The 20,827-nt window shown below is 30.2% G+C and overlaps 1 protein-coding gene across 1 annotated transcript; it reads left to right on the plus strand.

The window, feature by feature from the left end:
* Nucleotides 1–12,135: 12,135 nt before the first annotated feature.
* On the plus strand, nucleotides 12,136–16,844 carry LOC129885338 (auxin transporter-like protein 2). Its single transcript, XM_055959583.1, has 8 exons — nucleotides 12,136–12,541; nucleotides 12,615–12,800; nucleotides 13,066–13,178; nucleotides 13,267–13,450; nucleotides 13,815–13,912; nucleotides 15,074–15,281; nucleotides 15,401–15,658; nucleotides 16,221–16,844. Exons 1-8 carry the CDS (start codon nucleotides 12,377–12,379, stop codon nucleotides 16,488–16,490), a joined length of 1,482 nt encoding a protein of 493 aa, XP_055815558.1. The 5' UTR covers nucleotides 12,136–12,376; the 3' UTR covers nucleotides 16,491–16,844.
* The last annotated feature ends 3,983 nt before the right edge of the window (nucleotides 16,845–20,827 follow it).

The following is a 20,827-nucleotide window of genomic DNA, read 5'->3' on the forward strand; positions in this document are numbered from 1 at the left end:
TTCCTTTTTTTCTTCCATCTCCCCCAGTCGGCCCAAAGTATTGGGCCTAGCCCAACTTAAAGGAGGGTCCTTTCCAGCACAGCCCTTAGCTTCTTCCAGAGGCTAAAGTTCTGCCTGCTTCCCACAGGAGCAATGCAAAATTATTTCGTTATGTGGTGGTTTATATATTATACTATATATTCCCGAGTACTCATAATTTCCTTGCCTTTATGGCTACATAGCATAGTGTTGTTCGCAAATCACGTAAGTGTAGGCACATCATAGCGTGATTAGTGGCGAAATTAGAAATTTTGTTAAGAGTGTTTAAAATTTAATATATATGTATGGAAAAAAAAAATGATTTATATACTTCATATAATTTTTTATATATATAATATAATTTTTCGACGAAAAGTGTGCTACTAATCACCCATTACTACATATGGCTATGAAACTGATAACGTCATGGTCGTAGTAGCTATGAGAGACTCATGACAGCACAGCTCTATAGGCATTAGAATTCACAATTAGTCTGATGATCATTAACAATTTTATAAAATGCTTTAATCATTAAGTAAGTACATAGACAAATAAGATGTGTAGTATTAGTCCTAATTTTATAGATGTAATGTGCTTTTTAATCATTAATGTAGTTCATTTGGCTATTGTTCATTAGTTGTTGGGCATACTAAAAAAGTGCATGTATTCATTATTCATCAGAGGCCCATACAGCTTGGTAATTCAACAAATAAGGATAAAGATTGACCTCATTAGAAAGATATAATCATTACCAAACACTAATTAACGACATTTTAATGCACTTTTGTGCCAAATCTAAGTCCCTAGAAGTATTAATGGACCTTTTGTTGTGTATCATTTTGCTTACTAACGGGTGCTTAAAAGGCATTATTTTGAAATAACTGTTGATCATCATATACATTGGCCCTAGCGTGCATAAATACCCATTTTCTCGTCAATCATAAGTCTAATCCATTAATTGAAAATGAACAATGATATTTTTTCCCCCAAAAAAAGAGCCCACGTAGATTGATACAACTGATTTTGTCTGTCCTTATTAAAGGTTTCATCATTTTTGTCTCTCAACTTGGATCCTCTCAAGCTTTTTCAAGATACCAAATTAGAACTTAAATGAAACAAATTTACGTAACAACCGTATGATATGTATATGTTAAGACGGCATAAAAAAAATACCATCTTGAGTTGGGATTAAAGAAACATCTACACCCGTTAATCCTGAGACCAACTTATATAATTAGAGGCAGATTCTGAATTTGATATAATACATACTTTTTTAGATAAAAAATATTAAATTCTCGTGAATCCAATGCTTTTATGCTATATTTGCCTCTATATATTACCGTTAGTTATCATGTTACCTTAATGTTATGCAGGGAGAACTATTGGTGATGTTGTAATGACCTTGAGGGTCATTTTTTTTAAATTTGTGTGAAATTATCATTTTACCCCTATTATTAGTGCCCCCGAGTATTATTTGATAGATTTGTGTAGTTGAAAGTGTCAAAATCTTAATGGTTTGTAAATTGGACAAATTCTTGAGTTTTATAGAGATAAACGGTGAAAAAGTGATTTTCAGTACCAACTGGAGCTATGGGTCTCAGAACAAAATTTCTTCAATTCTAGAAGCTCCGGAATGTGGAAATTGGTCTAGGAGAGTTTACGGAATTAGTTTTGGAGTTGTAACGAAGATTTGAGGTCTTGAGTTGGGAATTTAAGGAATTTTAGGCCAAGGTTTGACTTTGGTCAACTTTTGGAGTTTCGATACTCAGAATGAAATTTCGAAGACTTCTTTGGATTCAGGGGATGATTTTTGGTCTATAAGAAGTGTTGGATGAATTTTTAGAAGTCTCGAGCCCATTTTGGTATTTTGAAGGTCTAAGTTGGTTTAGTTGCGACTTTTTGAGTTTCGGGTCAAGGAGACCTTGAATTTGAATTTTGATGGTTCCATCAGCTATGTAATGGCCAAATTAGGCTAATAGCATTGTTGGCATGACTATCGAGGTAATCGATACGAGTTTGAGGCTATTTGACGCTTTTGACTTTGAAAGTTAACTTATGGTTGACTATGGTTCATTCTTGGAAAACATACTTAGATGAAAATTCTGACAGCGTGATTAGTTTCAGAATATCGATTTTGGTCTAGATCGATACTTCATTTGCTTTCAGAAGTTTCTGGTCTAATTTCGAGACCCATTTTGAAATTTGGCTTAATATAACACTTTGATGTGGGATCTACTTTATATTAAAATGATCTCGTATGATAATTTCAAATATGCCATTAAGTTCGGAATGTCGAATTTAGTGGGGTAACATATATGATTTTTTTATCGGGTTTCGAATGAATTCCGAAGGTCCGTTTGGAGACTTTAAAGAATGCAAAAATAAATAAAAAATCTGATGCAAAAGTACAGATTTTTCAGATTTTCTCTCAACTTTGAACCCTCATTTCTAGAACTTTTCAAGTCCAAATCTGGCGATTTAAGAGTCTATCTTCAAGAAAATTTCATGAGGAGTCCATTGGTGAGCTCAGAATCTTGATTAGATGTTTTGTTGGAGGTAAGATTTGATGTTTTAAATGCTGCCTCGACTATTTTCGGATTCAAATTTTTGTAAACTTTGGAAGATGATTTTTTGGCCATCTTAGATCCGATTCAGTGATTCAAAGCTCTAAATTGTGTAGTTCTTCTGTAGCAATCCAGTAGTGAGCTCATAAACTTGATTAGGAGCTTCGTGTGAGGTAAATTCGCTAATCTAAATGTTGCCTTTATCATTTTCGAGTTGAAATTTTAATGGATTTTGGAGGATTGTTTTTTGGTCATCTTAGCTCCATTTTTAATGATTCTTGGGTCTAAATTATGAGTTTTTTTGCAAGGAACATCATTGTAAAATTATCCTTTACCATTTTCTGCAATTATTATCTTCCATAACATCTTTAATTCAAGATTTCAAAGGTTATGGGGTTTTGTTCCAAGTTAGAAAATTGTATTTTTATGATTTGAAACTCGATTCATGCTCGATTTTAATAATTTTTTCAGCCAAGAACTTTACTTGGTGTGTAGAAGATGATTTTTAAATAAAATTCCAAATTTGACCTTTTTCGAAAATAATTAATTTTTGGACCATTTTACCCCGGTTCCAAAACCTATCAATATAATTGTCATTGGACTCCTTGTGATGTGTATGTTCCATTGTTGATAGTGGATTGTCATTTCGGGTGTTGAATTCGAGAGTTGCTTGATTGGTGGAGGTATTCGAGTCGGTTTCAGCAATTGAGGTAGGTTTAGCTATCCTTCTTTGAGAATGAGATGGGGTAATTAGTCATTCATATGTTATAGACTTTGGAATGGGGTTGTAGTATAATTTGAGAATGTTATATATATTGTGATGCTCGTGTGGGGGCTTATTTGTATTACATAGCTCGTGTAGGGGCCGTATTTGTTATCTTAATTGCTTTGAGAGCATGTGATTCATGATTTGCCTGTAAGAGAGGATTGATCATATTATTTGACTTGTGATGCCCGCCGAAAGGGTTGAGTTGGGGGTTTTGAGCATGCGTGAGTATTGAAATATTATTGAGAAAGTGGTGAATATTTAAATTGAATTATTTCCTTCTCATTTTTATTTATTGAGGGTGAGTATCGTGTGTAGGTTAACTTTTGAGAACTTTGAATCTTGTACTACATGTTGAGTTGAATATTGCTTCCATGCCATATGTGTTTTGATGTATTAATCCGCATTCATCATATCGTGAAACATGGGAAGTTGAAAAATATGAAAACTCTTTTTGAGAAAGAAAATGAAACACCTTTAAACATTTGTATCTTGAGTCCCTGACCGAGGCAGTTTTACGGTAGGGTAATGGATGCATTGTGATCCCTTGACCACGAGGAGGTGGCAAGGATAATGAGATATTGTGATTGAGGTATATGGTCTGCGAGACTCCCATGGGTCTTGCTTGGCAGCACAGCTCTGAAGGTGTATACGACAGGCTGTGCGACAGCTTTGATTCCACCGTACCACCACATCATTGCATCATCATATTGCATTGCATTGCATTGATATCTATGATGCTTCAATTATCTGGTTAATTGTGATTATGAGATGTTATTATGGGATTACTTTACTAGCGCCATTATATATATAAACTGGCGGCACCGATGCCGAAGTGAGACTTTTCTATATGCAGGTGGAAGCGTTCCTTAGTTTATTTCATTAGTTTGATTAATTCTTTATATACTCAGTCGGCTAAAATCTACTGATTACATGTGAATTGTCATCATCCTTACTTATGTGTCCTTTTTTGATGCAGATACTAGTCAGGGTACCTCACGTGGCAGCTAATATTTTAGCGGATTGTGTATTCTCAAATTAGTGGTGAGGTCCCGGAATTCGGATCATCACTAGTCTATCTTTATTTCTCAGTTTTTTGTATCATTCAGAGACTTGCATTGTATCTTCAGACTCGAACCTTGCATTAGATGCTCTTTATACTTATGACACCATGTTTTGGAATAATTTCTTCATTGTCATTCTTTTCATTTAAATTGTGGCATGACTTTTTCTTTGGGAGTCTCGTTTGAGTTTTATTTTTTGGCTTACATATCAAATTGAGTTTTGAAATGTGTGCCATTATAACCTCAATTTTTAAATCGTGACAGATATTGTCATAACTACTAACATAGCTAATTAAGGAAACATAATAGACTATGAGGCTGGCTACTTACAAATAGTGTGTATCATTACATGCAAATAGTTAATTTGTCTTACTTATCCCACACATACTCAAAATTAGAGTCAGATTTTATATTTTACTAATACTTGGCTTGTATCAAGCCAATATTCTTTTCAATTAACAATCCATTACCTTAAGTCGTTTAAATTTTATAGTGGATATAAAAAGAGATAGAAATATAACAAAAAAGTTCTGAAAAGATAATCAAATATGACATGATATTTATGTAGCTTATTGAAGGCATGATCTAGATAGATATAAATTCAATGATTAGGGTAAAATGCTAGTAAGTAGTTGATCCTGTTGTACTATTTTATTCTTCAATCTTAATATTACTTGTTGTTTTTATAAGTATTACTCTTATTTAGCTTGTACTATCTTATTTTTCGATCTTAATATACTTATTTTTTTTCAAGATAAGTTCAAAAATACACCTAAACTATCACATTTTTTTGAGTTTCATATCTAAACTATTGGAACTGTGAGTTTCATACCCAAACTATCACTTATTTTTTGAAGTGTGAGTTTCATTAGTGGTGTGTGTAATACACTCTCTCTATTTTTTGAAAAAAAACTTACCACATGGCATTCCACATGGATAAAATATTTACCTTAACAAAAATTAAATAAACTATTAATATTAATTAAAAGTTAAAGACTAAAGTATTTCTATCCCCCCCCCCCAAAAAAAAAAATAATCATATTTTTATAAAAAAAATTACTTTTTAAAAAGAGAATTTTTTTAATAAATAAAATTTAAAATATTTAGCTCACACACTCCACCCCCTCCCTCCCACAATCCCCATCTTTTTATTTTTGAATTTTTTAAAATTTCCTTTATAAAATATTTTTAAAAAATTCATACTTCACCCCCTCCCCCACTCCTTCCTAAAAAATGTTCTTATTTTTATTTTAAAAAAAATAAAATGATACCCACTCCATCTAACCATCCGCTCTTAATTTATATATACTTTATATACTTTTCTCTTTTTGTATTAGATATGTACATATATTTTTAGAGAATTTTTTTTTCTACTGTGTACCGAATATAATAGAAATAAAATTTTATTTTTAAGAAAAGTCTTGCGACAAGTAAAAAATATTTTTCAAAAAAAAAAAAATATATATATATATATATATATATATATATCTAACACAAAACAAGAGAAAAATTTGAAAGCGGAGGGTTAGGTGGGGCGGGGTAGATTCTTTAAAAAAAAATTGAAATTATTATTTGAAGGGGGGGGGGAGGAGAGATGGAGTAAGATTTTTTTAAAAAAAAATTATATAAAAATTTAATAAATAAAAATAAAATTAGGGGGGGAGAGGAGTATGGTGAGAGAAAGTGGTGGAGTGAAGTAAGAAAAATATTTTATATTTTTATTTTATAATTTTTTATGGCAGGAGATAGTAATAACTTAATCTTTAATTTTAACTAATTGTAATAATTTTTTAAATTTTTGTTAAGGTGAAATGTTTTGTTAATGTGGAGTGTAATGTTGTAATTTTTTAAAATAAAAAAGAGAGTGTAGTACACACACCATATTGAGAATGAAATAAAAGAGAGAGGTGTGTTTCTCAAACTAATAAGTGATAGTTTAGATATGAAACTCATACTCTTAATAGTTTAGGTATGGAACTCAAAAAAGGAGGATGGTTTATGTGTGTTTTTGACACTTATCTCTTGTTTTCATTTGTTTCAAGTAACCGGCCGGAGGTATTTTTTGTTAATGTTATTGTTCTCTAAATCTTCATTGCTTTTACTTGGATATGTTTTATTTGAGTCGAGTGTTTATCGAAAATAATCTTTTTACCTTTACATGAATAAGATTACGACTTGCGTACACAACATCCTCTTAAACCTCGCTTGCGGTATACAACAGTAAAGTAAAGTTTAAATTCTAATCTTAAAACACAGAAGGTGATGAATTGGGGATTTTAATCAAACAATGGATGCTCTTGAATTTACAAACCAGACAGTATGTAACTAGTATACATATATATATATAAATGGGATACTAATATATATGTTAGATGTGATGATAACTTTTACTAAATTATTACTGCAAGAGGATGACGTTTATTTTACTAATTTGTTTTCAATGTCACGCATTATAAATTCTCTGAAAATTTTTGGGACTACAAATCTGCAATGTTTAACTAGTACTGATGATAAAATTTTGTCAGCCAAAATTCCTAAAAATGAAATCAAGTTTTCATATATAACTAACAGTTGCAGTAAAATGAGAGCAACATGAAGAGAGTGCAAAATTGTTTGCTACAAATTAAGACAAAAGAGAGTGAACAATTTAGCAGTCAAAGGAAGGTAGAGGGGACAAAACTACTCAGAGAATGTTTCTGGTCCCATCAATATATATATGTCATGTCATGTCTGCAAAGCGTGACAAAAAACAAATTATCATGTGCCAATTTTGAACTTGTATTTACCCAACAACTAGCATCAATATGTTGCACTTGATCTTAAGTTTTATGGTTATTGACCTAAATTCACTAGACTAGTAGTCACTATAACAATAAAATCATAAAACTGTATTTTCTTTATGTCAAAATAATTAAACTCTAGACTCGCCATATATAGCAACGAAGTCATGACATTTTCCCACGATAACGATGAAATAAATACCCATAAAGGTGACTTTACTGTTATGCAATGAGTAAATTTTTTGTGATTTTCTAATTCTCGATCATGTTGTTAAGTTCAAATATTAGAAATGTGACAATTATAATGAGTAACTTTCAATTACTTTAATCAGTGTCAAGTTATCGTGAATAAAATTGTGAACTCTCAACAATTACTACAAATATGCTTCTTTGTCTTGAATTGTAGGAATATTGTTATATTGGGTTGGGTCTTCTCATGAAGGATGCTAATTAGAATTCATCAAGTCTTGTGAAAATTTAGACGATTAAACCTGCATAAATAAAGAAAAATCATAAATCTCGTAAACTAATATTTACAATTGAAATACTATCTGAACTTTTATTTAAAAGAATTCTGACCTCATTATGTTTAACCATCATAACATTACAAATAATCAATGATAACTCTAGGTGACACATTCAAATTCATAAATACCTCTGTAAAAAGCAGAAGACACGTATAATTAAAGGTTCTTGGGGACTGAATAGTACCAAAAAAAAAACATTTTGCCTTTTAAACCAAAAAAAAATGCAGGTTAAATAAATATGAATTTAGGCACTTTTTCTTTTGTGAATTTTCTTTTTGTCTTGCACTAGCAATCAGTATGCTCTATCTAGTCCCCTTAACTTTTCTGAGGGAATGGTGAAATTTGCCAACTTTTAACACTTTTTGCTGTTTTATTTTATGATAAAAGCATTTGTCCTTTTATTCTTTCTTGTCTTGGTTTTGGGGATTTTGTGTTGAGAGCATATCCGACCCTCTCTATTTTACTCCTCAAATATAGAGAATAGAAACTAAAATAGAGAATATCTTCTCCAATTATTCTCTAATTCACCTGTTTACTCTCCAATTATAGAGTGTTTAATAGTAGTTCTGCAAATTTGAAGAACTATTATTCACACACTCTATTTCACTTTTTAATTATTATATTTTATTTCTATTATACAACATTTGTAGTTAAGATATTATAAATCATATAAGACCATTAATTAAATATTTAATATTCGTGATTCTTTTTAATGTAATATAACATTCTAAAAAATATATTATTTAATATATACTACTTTCATCCCGAATTAATAATATTTCTAATATATATATTTTTAATTTTCCTCAAATATTTCAAATATATATTTTTTTATTTTTCGTCAAATATTTAAGTGATATGATTTAAAATTATTATTAATTTTCACTATGAAGAATGAACAAAATTTAAATTATATGAATATATATAATTTTAGATTAAATAAAAGAATTTGAAAAGAATAAAATTTTATATCACATGAAAATTATGTATGGTGATTATTTGGAATAGGGAAAGAAAAGATTTATATTATGAAAAAGAAAATAAAAATAATAATATAATATTGACGAGAGAGAGAAGATTATATTTCTCTATTAGAAGTTAATTTGTTGTCTCAAAAAATAGAGAACTCTATATTTAGAGTGTAAAATAAAGGGTAAAATTGGAGATGCCCAATTTGGGTCAAAAAAACCTCACATTGAGAAGAAAAGTTGCTGCCTAACAAAGATAATTTTATGTCCAGTAAACTTTACTGGACCTTAAAACTTCTGATTATATTGTGTTTCATTGGTAGCTATAAGGAAGCATGTTTAGCAAAATACTGTAACAAATTACTATAGCATGAGAAAAAATTGGTGGAAAAAGGAGATAAGAAGGAATTACAAGAGAAAGCGCAATTCCAAAGGCACATGATCTTACAATTCTCAAAGAATAGATTTGTCCTTATGTCTCTAAAATGTGTGAAGATTATAGTGTTAAAGAAAACATGATTTTTTATGGGTAATTGGGGCATAAAATATGTAACGTAATTGAAAAAATAGTGGAGAGTTTAAGTTTAAGCAAAAAAAATTAATCGACCTCAAAAATTAATTAAGGTGAAAATTGTTCAAAAACATATAGAGACAACCATTCATTCTCTCAACTAATTGAGACACTTAGCACCTTCCTGCATAAAATTGGACATCTAAAATATGAATAACACAACATGAAATTTCAATCAAAAAAAAATTTAATTGAATTTCAAAATGTGGTCATATAAATTAAGACGAATGGAGTAATAATTATGAAAAGATGAATTTATATACTATACTTCAAAATGTGTAATATTGAACATGGTAAATTGAAAGAAGCAATGGATTGGATGAAATTCTCGAGACAATAAAGTTTTTTCCTCCCAAAGCCATGTGATAAAAGCAGCTTCTTCTTCTTGCTATAAAGCGACCACGCCCCTTTGCCTCTAATCATACGGTCTATTTTCTTATAATTCTCTGGTTTTCAACTTTTTTTTATTCGATATTTGCTATTCATGTTGAATTGTTTGAATTTGCATCGCTTAAAAATTTATTTTCTAGAAAAAAATTAATTTATTACATTAAAAATTAAAAATCAAAACCTCTAATCGATCCGCTTGCAGCGTCACGTCCTTTGGTGGGCTCGTTTTAGGGGTGTTCAAAATCGAACCGTAATCAGTAAGTCAATCGTAAAATTGGCTTATTGGTATTGGGTTATCGACTAAATGGTTAGGAAACAAATGAAAAGTTCATAATTAACGACTTATTGGTGTGGGGGTGAATTATTCAATTTTCTTATTGGGTAAACCGTTAACTCATTAAGAATTACCATACTTACACTTTTATTTTAGGTATATTAGCTTTATTTAATATCTTATCAAATATATAAGAGTAATTATATATTTTTTTCCTTTGTTAGTCCTAACTCCTAAAGCCGTAAAGCCAAGAAAACTTATTTATTTTCCTATAATTATATATTTTGTCTTAAAGAATAGAGAGCAAGTCAGCAAACTCAAAAAAAACACTAAAATTTAAAAGAGGTAAAGGCATAAAGAAGTCTGTGGCTCACTGCATTTAAAATAGTGAAAAAAATCATCTTTTTGTAAGGTGCGTCATTGAAAAAAAGGTACCATAAAAATTAGAGGATAATCAATACACCACTCGATAACCATCCGATAATTGCTAATTTGTTACCGAACAAACAACTATCTTATAGGTTGGGTAGCAGATTAGTAAATTTAAAAATCGATATCCGATAGGTCAAATCGTTAAGTCAAATTATCCGTCCGATAAGCAGTCCTTTCCTTTATTACTATTTTCCTTATTATTATTCTTTGTTTTTCTGTCCTTTGTCTCCCTAGTCTAAACTAAACTTTGGTATTAAATTAGATCAGATTAATTTAAATATTTAAAAACTATACGTATAATATTATAAATTATAATTTTTTTTTATAATTATATCTTATAATACTAGTTAAAGTTCAAGCTATTTGACTTTTGAAAAACAAAACAAGAGGATGTAGAATAAAAACTCACAATGAGAAGAAAATTTTAAAATGATAATGTACTGTATCTATACCTAAACAATTGGCTTTTGCCAAACTTTTAATGCAAAAAGATGTTTTAAGAGGTTATTACTTATTAGTATTAATGACATTGAATTTGACGTCATTATCACACCAGATAAAGAAAGAATTAGAATACTTAATTAAAGTACAATGTGAATTAGGCAATGTTCATCTTTTCCTGTTTTAGACGGAAGTATTCAGTAGTACTTGATAGTTTTACTTTAAAAATACAATAACAAATCATAGGTTAGGCTAAATTAATCAAATGTTATATTGCTCCCCACATATTATATCATGGGAAGAAGAGAAACCCACTCGTGCAAATAAGCCAGTCACGCTCCCATAATTACATTAACATCTGCACTAAATGACAATACTTTTAATCATGTTTACATTTAATTAATAAATTAATTTGCTTAAATTAAAAGATTTAATCATAGGAACAATTGCGTTGGGCACGCAAACCATGGGTATTCGTCAAAGCTCGCAAAGTTGAACTGTTTCAACTTGGAAGCTACATAAACCAAGATTTTTCTACACTTCCCCAAAATCACACCCATTGTAAGTTTAAAGAGGTAATACTAAGGTTTAATAACCAACATGAATTGTAGTGCAATTTTTGGACTGCATCACCCTTAATTAAATATTTCGAGTTCGAACCCTGAACATAGAGAAAGTCCTATTGGGAGTGCCACTTCATGGGCCCTGCGGTGTGCGATCCAAATTAAATCGAGACTTTAGTGCGGACTCCGGATACTGGATGAGAAATAAAAAAAAAAGTTTATAAGTAAAGTGCATATAGATAAAAATCAGATAAACATTATAAGTTGATTATCCCAATTTATAATTTTATCGTACTCCTTTTGTTCATGTTTACTTATTGTTTATGTTTGACTTGATATACTTCTTTAAAAAGATAAATAATATAATAATTTTATTATATCCCTCCTTAATTACTGTAAGTACTCGTTTAAGTGTTGAAAAATGAAGAATAGTTCTTGATAATAAAAATGAAGTAAGTATAAAATAAGAAATTATCTTTTGAATTTCTAAACAGAGAAAAATGGACAAGTAAGTGGACGGAGGGAATAGCTCGTAAGCATTTTTTTTCTTTGACCAAGACTTATTTCATCAAAATAATATAATATACTTAACTCAATAAAATACAATACAATATATTATGAAACTACTTGCAAGTTTTATTCAATACCAAAAAAATTCAACAATGGACGTGTTTGTTGTTCAAGTTACAACTAGTGGACACATTCTAATCGTTTAACTCTTGTTATGAATTCCCACCCTTCAAAAACACCATAGACCCCATTTTCCTCGACCCTTTCTTCTCCTTTTTTTTTTGGAAAAAGAAAAGCTAAAAAGGACAAGCAAGGTGAGGAAAGGGGTGTAGAGACAGGCCCACCCAACAAAGTTGTTTTAACATTCATTTCTCTAATATAAATATAGCATAGACCAGTATACCTCCTTACTAGACAGCCAACTCTGTTTTAAGTCCATTACAGTAGTAAACTGTGCCTATACCACATATTTTAGCAAGGAGAGGGTATAAGGAGGGGAAAAAAAAAGATGGAAACTTCAGAAAAAGTAGTGGAAACCGTGATAGTAGGAAATTATGTTGAAATGGAGAGTGAAGGAAAGCCTAATAATAATGACATCAAATCCAAAATCTCTAATTTATTCTGGCATGGTGGCTCTGCTTATGATGCTTGGTTTAGCTGTGCTTCTAATCAGGTATTAATTTAGTAAATTTTCATTAATCCTTCTTTCTCAAACACATTAAATGTAAGTTTCATTTTAATTTCAGGTAGCTCAAGTGCTATTGACACTACCATACTCATTTTCTCAACTGGGAATGCTCTCTGGGGTTTCATTTCAACTCTTCTACGGTTTATTAGGCAGTTGGACTGCTTATCTCATTAGCATTCTCTACATTGAATACCGAACAAGAAAGGAAAGAGAAAAAGTCGATTTCCGCAATCACGTCATTCAGGTAGCGTACACAGAATTTTTCATAAGCAACATATGTAGATTTGTTCCAATAAAAAGCTTTTCAGGTTTCGAAGGGGTGTTTTTCTTTAATTTCGTATTTATCTTAAGGACACTCCGACAAGATATAAGTTAATACTACTAAATTAATTTAATAGTTAATCTGCGACAGAAAATCACTACTAAATTAACTCTATAAATCCATTTTTTCACATGGCATTCTAATCAAACTATAGTATTTTTTAATATGATTTTTTTTGTGTGTACAGTGGTTTGAAGTTCTTGATGGGTTACTTGGAAAGCATTGGAGGAACGTTGGTTTGGCATTTAATTGCACTTTTCTTCTGTTTGGATCTGTCATTCAACTTATAGCCTGTGCAAGGTTTGTTTCTTTAACTTTTCTAACCCCCCCTGTATATTCTGCTTTATTTTTTTCTACTGATATTAATTTATTTATTGAAATTTTGCAGCAATATATATTACATTAATGATAATTTGGACAAAAGAACTTGGACTTATATTTTTGGAGCTTGTTGTGCAACTACTGTATTCATTCCATCTTTTCACAACTACCGAATCTGGTCTTTTCTTGGCTTATTAATGACCACTTACACTGCTTGGTATCTTACTGTCGCATCACTCCTCCATGGACAGGTATTTAATTTCACGTATGATTATTTACGAATTTTTTTCTTAATCGAATTAAAGTAATTGAAACTTTACATAATATACCGCGTCCTTAGAGTTCTGAATTTTAGTTGTGATACATATGAATTCGAATCACAAACATCTAGTCCACTAGCTTATATTGCCGACTTACTACAAATATTATCAAATACACATGCTTTGACATTTTTTTTGAAGAGTTTGAATAACAAATTGATCTTAACTAGCTAAGTGAACAGCCAAGAAAACCTATTAACATATCTATACATATGTGGAGATTCATGAATAATTAATTGGTAATTTGAAATGTGAATCATGAATTAATGTTTTTTATTTCTTGTAATAAAATCAGGTGGAGGGGGTGAAGCATTCAGGTCCAACAAAAATGGTTCTATATTTCACAGGAGCAACAAACATTCTCTACACATTTGGAGGACATGCCGTTACAGTGTAAGACATCTTAATTAATTTATTTATTGCAAATTATGTCCTTTCTTAACAAAATTCACATAAGGCTGAAATTATAAAATTGAAGCGGAATTTAAATCAAAACTACTTAATTTTACCACATCTAGCTCCCGCCTCAACATTATTCTTGTGTGAAAATAACTTAACCTAGACTAGTTTCGACATATTCTGAAGAAGTGGACTATAGTATATAGAATCATTTTGTCTAATAGAGATTAAATATTCCCTCAAAACTTTAACATTTACTACGTGGTGACCAATCCTTGTCAAAACACTATTATTGTTATTCTCCATACAACTTGTACATATAACCTGTTAACTTTTACTTTTAGCTTTTTACATGCATTCTGCATTTTATTTTATTTTTCAATTTGGCAGAGTGCTTTTCTCAGGCATGGGAAGAAAAAAGTCATTACATCCTGTGAACCCTTTTTACCCTTTTTAAGTTAGAAAGCAAAATATCTTTTTCGAATCACTTTTTTTTTTCTTACTGAATCAATGAATGGTTAAATGCTCTGAACATCTCTATCTTTTATTTTTCTTTTTTCTGTTTTCTAACAAACTTAAAACTAACCATTAACCAAGGAAAAGAAGCAAGAAATAATTAAGTCCCATCATAAATATGAAAGGGACTGCAAATAAATCTTGATATTTACTCAACTAGATTTTTAGGTTCTGTGAACTGTAAAAGGCATTCAATTGTATTAGGTTGTGGCATGGATATAGGTCAGTAGCTTGTACGTACATTGAAAAGAAACAATTTTGAAACTTATAATTTACCTAAGTCATTAAATATTTGAGTGACTATAAATCATTTTATTAAAGGGTAAAAATTCAAAAATAAATTGTTTTTTTAAATATGAAACGTCACATTTTGTGGGGGACAAGACTAAAAATGAATTGATATAGAGGGAAAAAATCACTAATATATAATATGAATTTAACTTATATACACTTACAATAAAGTATTTTTATACTGATAAGTTACCTTTATTTTTCAGATTATTAATCTATGTCACTTTTCATTGACTGCTACATATAGTTATGTTTTATGTAATCTAAGAGTGTTAATAAAGATTTATCATATTACTATGTAGTGATAAAATAGGGTGAAGAGACTAATGTTTTGTGATTTTTGGGCAGAGAAATAATGCACGCGATGTGGAAACCCCAAAAGTTTAAGGCAATCTACTTATGGGCAACTCTTTATGTGTTAACACTGACCCTTCCATCCGCAGCATCAGTGTATTGGGCATTTGGAGATCTGTTACTTGATCACTCCAATGCATTTTCTCTCCTTCCTAAATCACTCTTTAGAGACATGGCTGTCATCCTCATGCTCATTCATCAGGCACTTCCCTTTTCTTTCCTTAATTAATTACTATGTTACTTGACACACTACTTAAAAAATAATGAATAGTATGACGATTTTATTGCTAACATTGAGTGGTTGTTTTTTACTTGTTGCAGTTCATAACATTTGGTTTTGCATGCACACCATTGTATTTTGTATGGGAGAAGGCCATAGGCATGCACGAATGCAAGAGCTTGTGTAAGAGGGCGGCGGCACGATTACCAGTGGTGATTCCAATATGGTTTCTGGCCATAGTCTTCCCATTCTTTGGACCTATAAACTCCTCCGTTGGTTCACTCCTCGTTAGTTTCACCGTCTACATTATCCCCGCTCTAGCTTACATGCTCACGTTTAAATCGGCAGCAGCACGAGAGGTACCAATATTAGGCCATGTAGCAAATTTTTATTACCCTATAGTACTAGTTAAGAAATAGAACAAAAATAATTAAAGAATCTTATATTATGATTCCCAAGAACCAATGGAGAATAAAAAGAAGGGAATTTATAAACTTAAGTCACATCTCACATAGTATTGTAGTACTTGGATGTATAGTGAAATGAAAAAGGACTATTTATTCTTGGAGCTAATATCTAGTAGGAATTGTCCAAACATAAAAACATAATATCAGTCTAACTCGCTTTCAACTTTGATTAAAAGTAGGAAAATAAAACATAAAAGCAAAATAAATTTTTAGAAACAGAATTTGAATTTAATTTATGTGCTATGCTCTAACTATGTAATATTGCCTTTAAGTTCTATACATAGTTTACCTAAGAAACTTTTAAACTATCAAATCACTTTTATTTCCCCTGGGGTATGAGGATAGGGGTCAAATTTAAATTTTTTAGTGTTAATTCCTAAATTGTTTGTTTATATCTTTAATATTTTTGGTGTCTTATGAATATGTACTGATTATAAACTTTGATATTATGCAGAATGCGGTAGAGCAACCCCCAAAATTCGTGGGACGTTGGGCTGGAACATTTACAATAAACATATTTGTGGTGGTTTGGGTACTGATTGTTGGATTTGGATTTGGTGGTTGGGCTAGCATGACCAATTTCATTCATCAAATTGACACATTTGGTCTTTTCACCAAGTGTTACCAATGTCCACCTCCACCGGGATCTCCGCCACCATTCCTCCCTCATGATGGTGCTCCACGCCCATCTCCGGCCAACATCACTCACCATCACAACCTATGAGGTCGTCACGGAAATTAAATAGGGTTAAAAGACCCATTCTACCCTCAATTGGCACGACATTATGAGTTGGGACGATAGATGAAGATGCATGGGTTGTATGTGTAAATTTGTTAAGCCATCACTACAATTCCCCCCCGCTTCCCCCACTTCCATGTCTTGATTTTTTTTTTTTTAATTTAGCTTGATTTGGTTAATTAATGTAGTATGCGACATGTTTCTAGAGAAGAGATTTGCAACTTTTTGTTCTATTTACTAATGTATGATATGACCGGGTGGCATTCCTTAACTATAAAGGTGTGGTGGAGTGTATGGAGTTTATTTTCCAATTAAATGTTTCAAGTTTGAATTCTGAAATTTGAAAAAACTTTCGTGAATATTGGAATTTCAGATGCTTATACTCCAAAGAAAAGGAAGAGGGAATTCAATTTCCTTGTTAAAAATGTTAAAGGATAAAAAAAAATTACTTCAAGCAAATTTTCAACAATTTGGAATTGAGAATTTCAAGATAATTATCTTTCCTTTGTTGAAAGGTACATCCCTGGAGTATACAACATTGATATGGATTGGAAAATGACAGGGAGCAATAATAAAGAATACAAATGACATTTTTTATGGGCAAATTTTACTATTCTCACCTACATGTTTTGACTACATTTTGACTTGTTCCTAACCCCTATTATTACACTTGTGGGACCTTGGAAATGGGTAATATCTGAGATTATTCGAAGAGGCAAATTAAATGAATTTTTTATTTAGTTTTTAATTTTTTTAAAAATGGGGATAGAGTGAAAAATTAAATCCTCATCAATAAAATGACAGTTCAGATTGTCAACCAATTGAGTTATTAAGATAAAATTAATTTATATTATGACTGCTTTTGTTTATAATTATTAATGAATATTTTGAACCAAGTTCTAAATGAGAAAATGTTAGATTAGAGACTAAAATGTTGTAGATATTATATAAAAATTTAATGTTTTGTCACCCTCAAAAAACTATATTTATACAATTTTCAAAATAGAGACAAACTTTAAATGACGACATAAAAAGAAAATACTTGCATAAATCAGCCATAATTTTATCTTCAACATTTTGCCTTTACCACTTAAAATTGAACAATCTAAGTGAAGACTATCTAATAAATAGACCATTAATATCTCAACATATAGCCATCACTCTATGACTAGTTAATGATCCATATTTTGATAAAACAATGAGTATAAGCGTAAATTAATATTATTACGCAACAGATTTCTTATATTAGAGTATGGAAATACATTACCAAATTATTAGTCTAATTATGATCCAAGTATTTGATTTTTGTAAAGATAGTACTGGTATTTGTAGTGAAGTCAATCAAACAATTCAATGGACCCAAACTGAGAACAATGTTACTAACATAACACAAATTTACGAAAATCAAATTGAAAGTTAATATTTAGCATTATCTAATAAACAAGATGAGTGAATTGGGTTTTGCTTGATTTTTTCCTAAGTGATTGATCATATTAATTTATATGTTTTTCAAGACTACTTTGTGAAATGTAGAGAAAAACAAAATTACAACACAATATTTTTACGTGAAAAACACTCAACTTACAAGGATGAAAAAATTACGACCAACACTTTTAGTAGAATTTGTCCCTAACTTTCGCCTAAAAAAATCCAGATTACAAAAGATGCAACCTAAAAAGTACGACCTAGCTATTTCTAATTACTCTTACACCAACCCACATAGATTGTTGGGTCCCTTCCAAATCACCCTTAACTTGGAGCAGGTTTTTTCTGAGATTTTTACCTTAACGTTTGTTTAAAAAAAAATCCAAATCGGTACAATTCGATTACGCTTCTAATACGAGATATCTAGACTTGAAGATTGTAAAACGTGTGAAATAGAATATTTAATTTGGTCATTTATATCAGGTCACACCTAAATAATTAGTTAGAACTCTCTCAAATATGCTCTTATCTATTTGCTTGAAATTTTGCATTTGAAAAAATTTGAAGTTTAAATTTTAAAATTTCACTTGCTGCAAGCATGAATCGTTCTAAGTGAAAATATATTAAAAGAACCAAAACATCGAGGGGACCTCAAAACTGAAATTTAATTCTGTTTAGAGGAGAGATATGAATTGGTCGAAATTGGAAAAAAATCAACTCATGAAGAAGATGAGTTGTTGCAATGTGTATATATATATATATATATATATATATATATATATATATATATATATATATATATGCAGCTATGCTTGTTAAAAATACCTTTTGTCACATGTATTAGAAAAAGATGGACTTTGTGCATTATTAGCCCATATATTAGCTCCAAAGGGATTAAATACTTTCATAGTTTCAAAATAAGTGATTGTTTAAGTAATGCATATTCAATTACTCAATAAGAAAAAAATTGAGGACATAAATTGAACACTAATTTCAATTTTTGTTCTTTTAGTTATTCTCAAACTATACTTGAAAAAATAAATAAAAATATAAACAATTAACTTTCGTGAAATTATCACCCAGTAAATGTAAATAAGGGCAAAAATGAAAGAAATTTTCAACAACTCTCTTGAACTTTGAACAATTCACTTATTTTGGAATATGAAAAAAGATCAAACAATTCATTTATTTTGAAATGGAAGTAGTACCTCTTAACATTGTGTATGCCTACCCGCACAAAACTACACATAAACAAAGCTCCGTAACATGATAAAAAAGATAATTTTTTGACTAACTCAATCTCAAAAAATAAAATAAAATTATTTGACTTGATATAAAATTTAAGATGGAGATCTAATATTGAATAAAACAATTAATTGAGTTTGTTTGATTCCCGTAACATGATCAAAAAGATGAATCATGTACTAACTCAATCTCAAAAAAATATATTTTTAAAAAGATTGTTTGATTTGACATGAAGTTTAAGAAATTGAATAGTAATTTTCTTAAAAGAAAGTAAACTAAAAGTAAAAATTGGACAAATATATTGAAACGATTGGAGTAATTACATAATTTGCCCGTATTACTTAGGGGTCGTTTGGTTACTGGATAAGGGTTTGGTTATTCATATATAAAATGTTGCATAAGCTTTACCATGTTTGGTAGTATTTTTGTGTAAGGTATAAAATTCAACACACATAATACTATGTTGGTTAGAAAATTAGAAAATCACATAACTAATACATGTATAAGTTATGAGTCAATCTATGTATTATTTTATGCGAGGTAGGAGATGGAACAAGTTATACATGAATAACTAATACCTAAATAAAAATACAAATGGACAATTTTACCCTCCACTCTCAATCAAATATACTCCACATATTTTTAGAAAATATTTACACATTTTTTAGAGGAGATTTCTATTATCTTGAATGTATAACAGAGAAGCTCACCATCAAGCTCAAAACAAATAATCCTAATTCCAGAAATCCTAAAAACCCCAAATTCATAGATTTCTTCCTTTCCTCTAGCGCATAAACAACATCCATAGCAGTAATCGTCTTTCTTCCAGACGCAAATAGATTGAAAAAACTTTCAATCTTGCGTTCTTTCTTTGAGGTCAGAAGTTCTGAAACTTTAAACTTGGCTTATCTTTTTTTATTTTATTTTTCTTCTTCTTCTCCTCCTCTTGTTAATCTGTTGAGGTACGAATGAAATTCTAGATCTTCTCAATATTTTCTAGTTAAGTTGAAGTTTGAGTACACCCAAATTTGATGTGGGTTTTGTTAGTTGAAAAATCATTCTTTTTGAAAAGGGGTTCAGTAATTTTAGTTTCTTTAACTTCTAAAATTACAAAAAAGAGCATATACAATAAAACCTCTATAAATGCATATGCTTGAAACCGAAAAAAATATTTATTTCTCGAGATTATTAGTTTATCGATAAACAAACATTTATTATTTTAGAGAGTATTTTGAAGTATGTGCCATAACAAAAAAATATATATTTGATTTAAGAATTTCAAAAGTTTAAATCTAGGAAAGCTAAGCGAATTTGGTAAAGTTTAATGTTTCTAATTGTATTCATGTATAGAATATGAAGAGATTTTATGTTAACTATAAAAAAAAGCTACATGTTTAAAAATCATAATGCAAGTATAATGTCTTCTCATCATTTGAAAGACGTACAAAAATTATTTTTAACCAATAAAATAAGAAACGCAATATGTGAGCATAAAAAGAGAATTCAATTATTAGCCAAAAAGATTTGCAAACATGGATGAAACAAAAGTTTGATTTGACTATTAGTCAATCAACTATATCGCATACTCTCAAAAGGTCGACAGAGTATTTTTCAAATGAGATGAAAAATAGTGATGCCAAGAGGCATAAACT

The sequence above is a fragment of the Solanum dulcamara genome, chromosome 4 (genome assembly GCF_947179165.1).
Source record: "Solanum dulcamara chromosome 4, daSolDulc1.2, whole genome shotgun sequence".
NCBI classification, from domain to species: domain Eukaryota; kingdom Viridiplantae; phylum Streptophyta; class Magnoliopsida; order Solanales; family Solanaceae; genus Solanum; species Solanum dulcamara.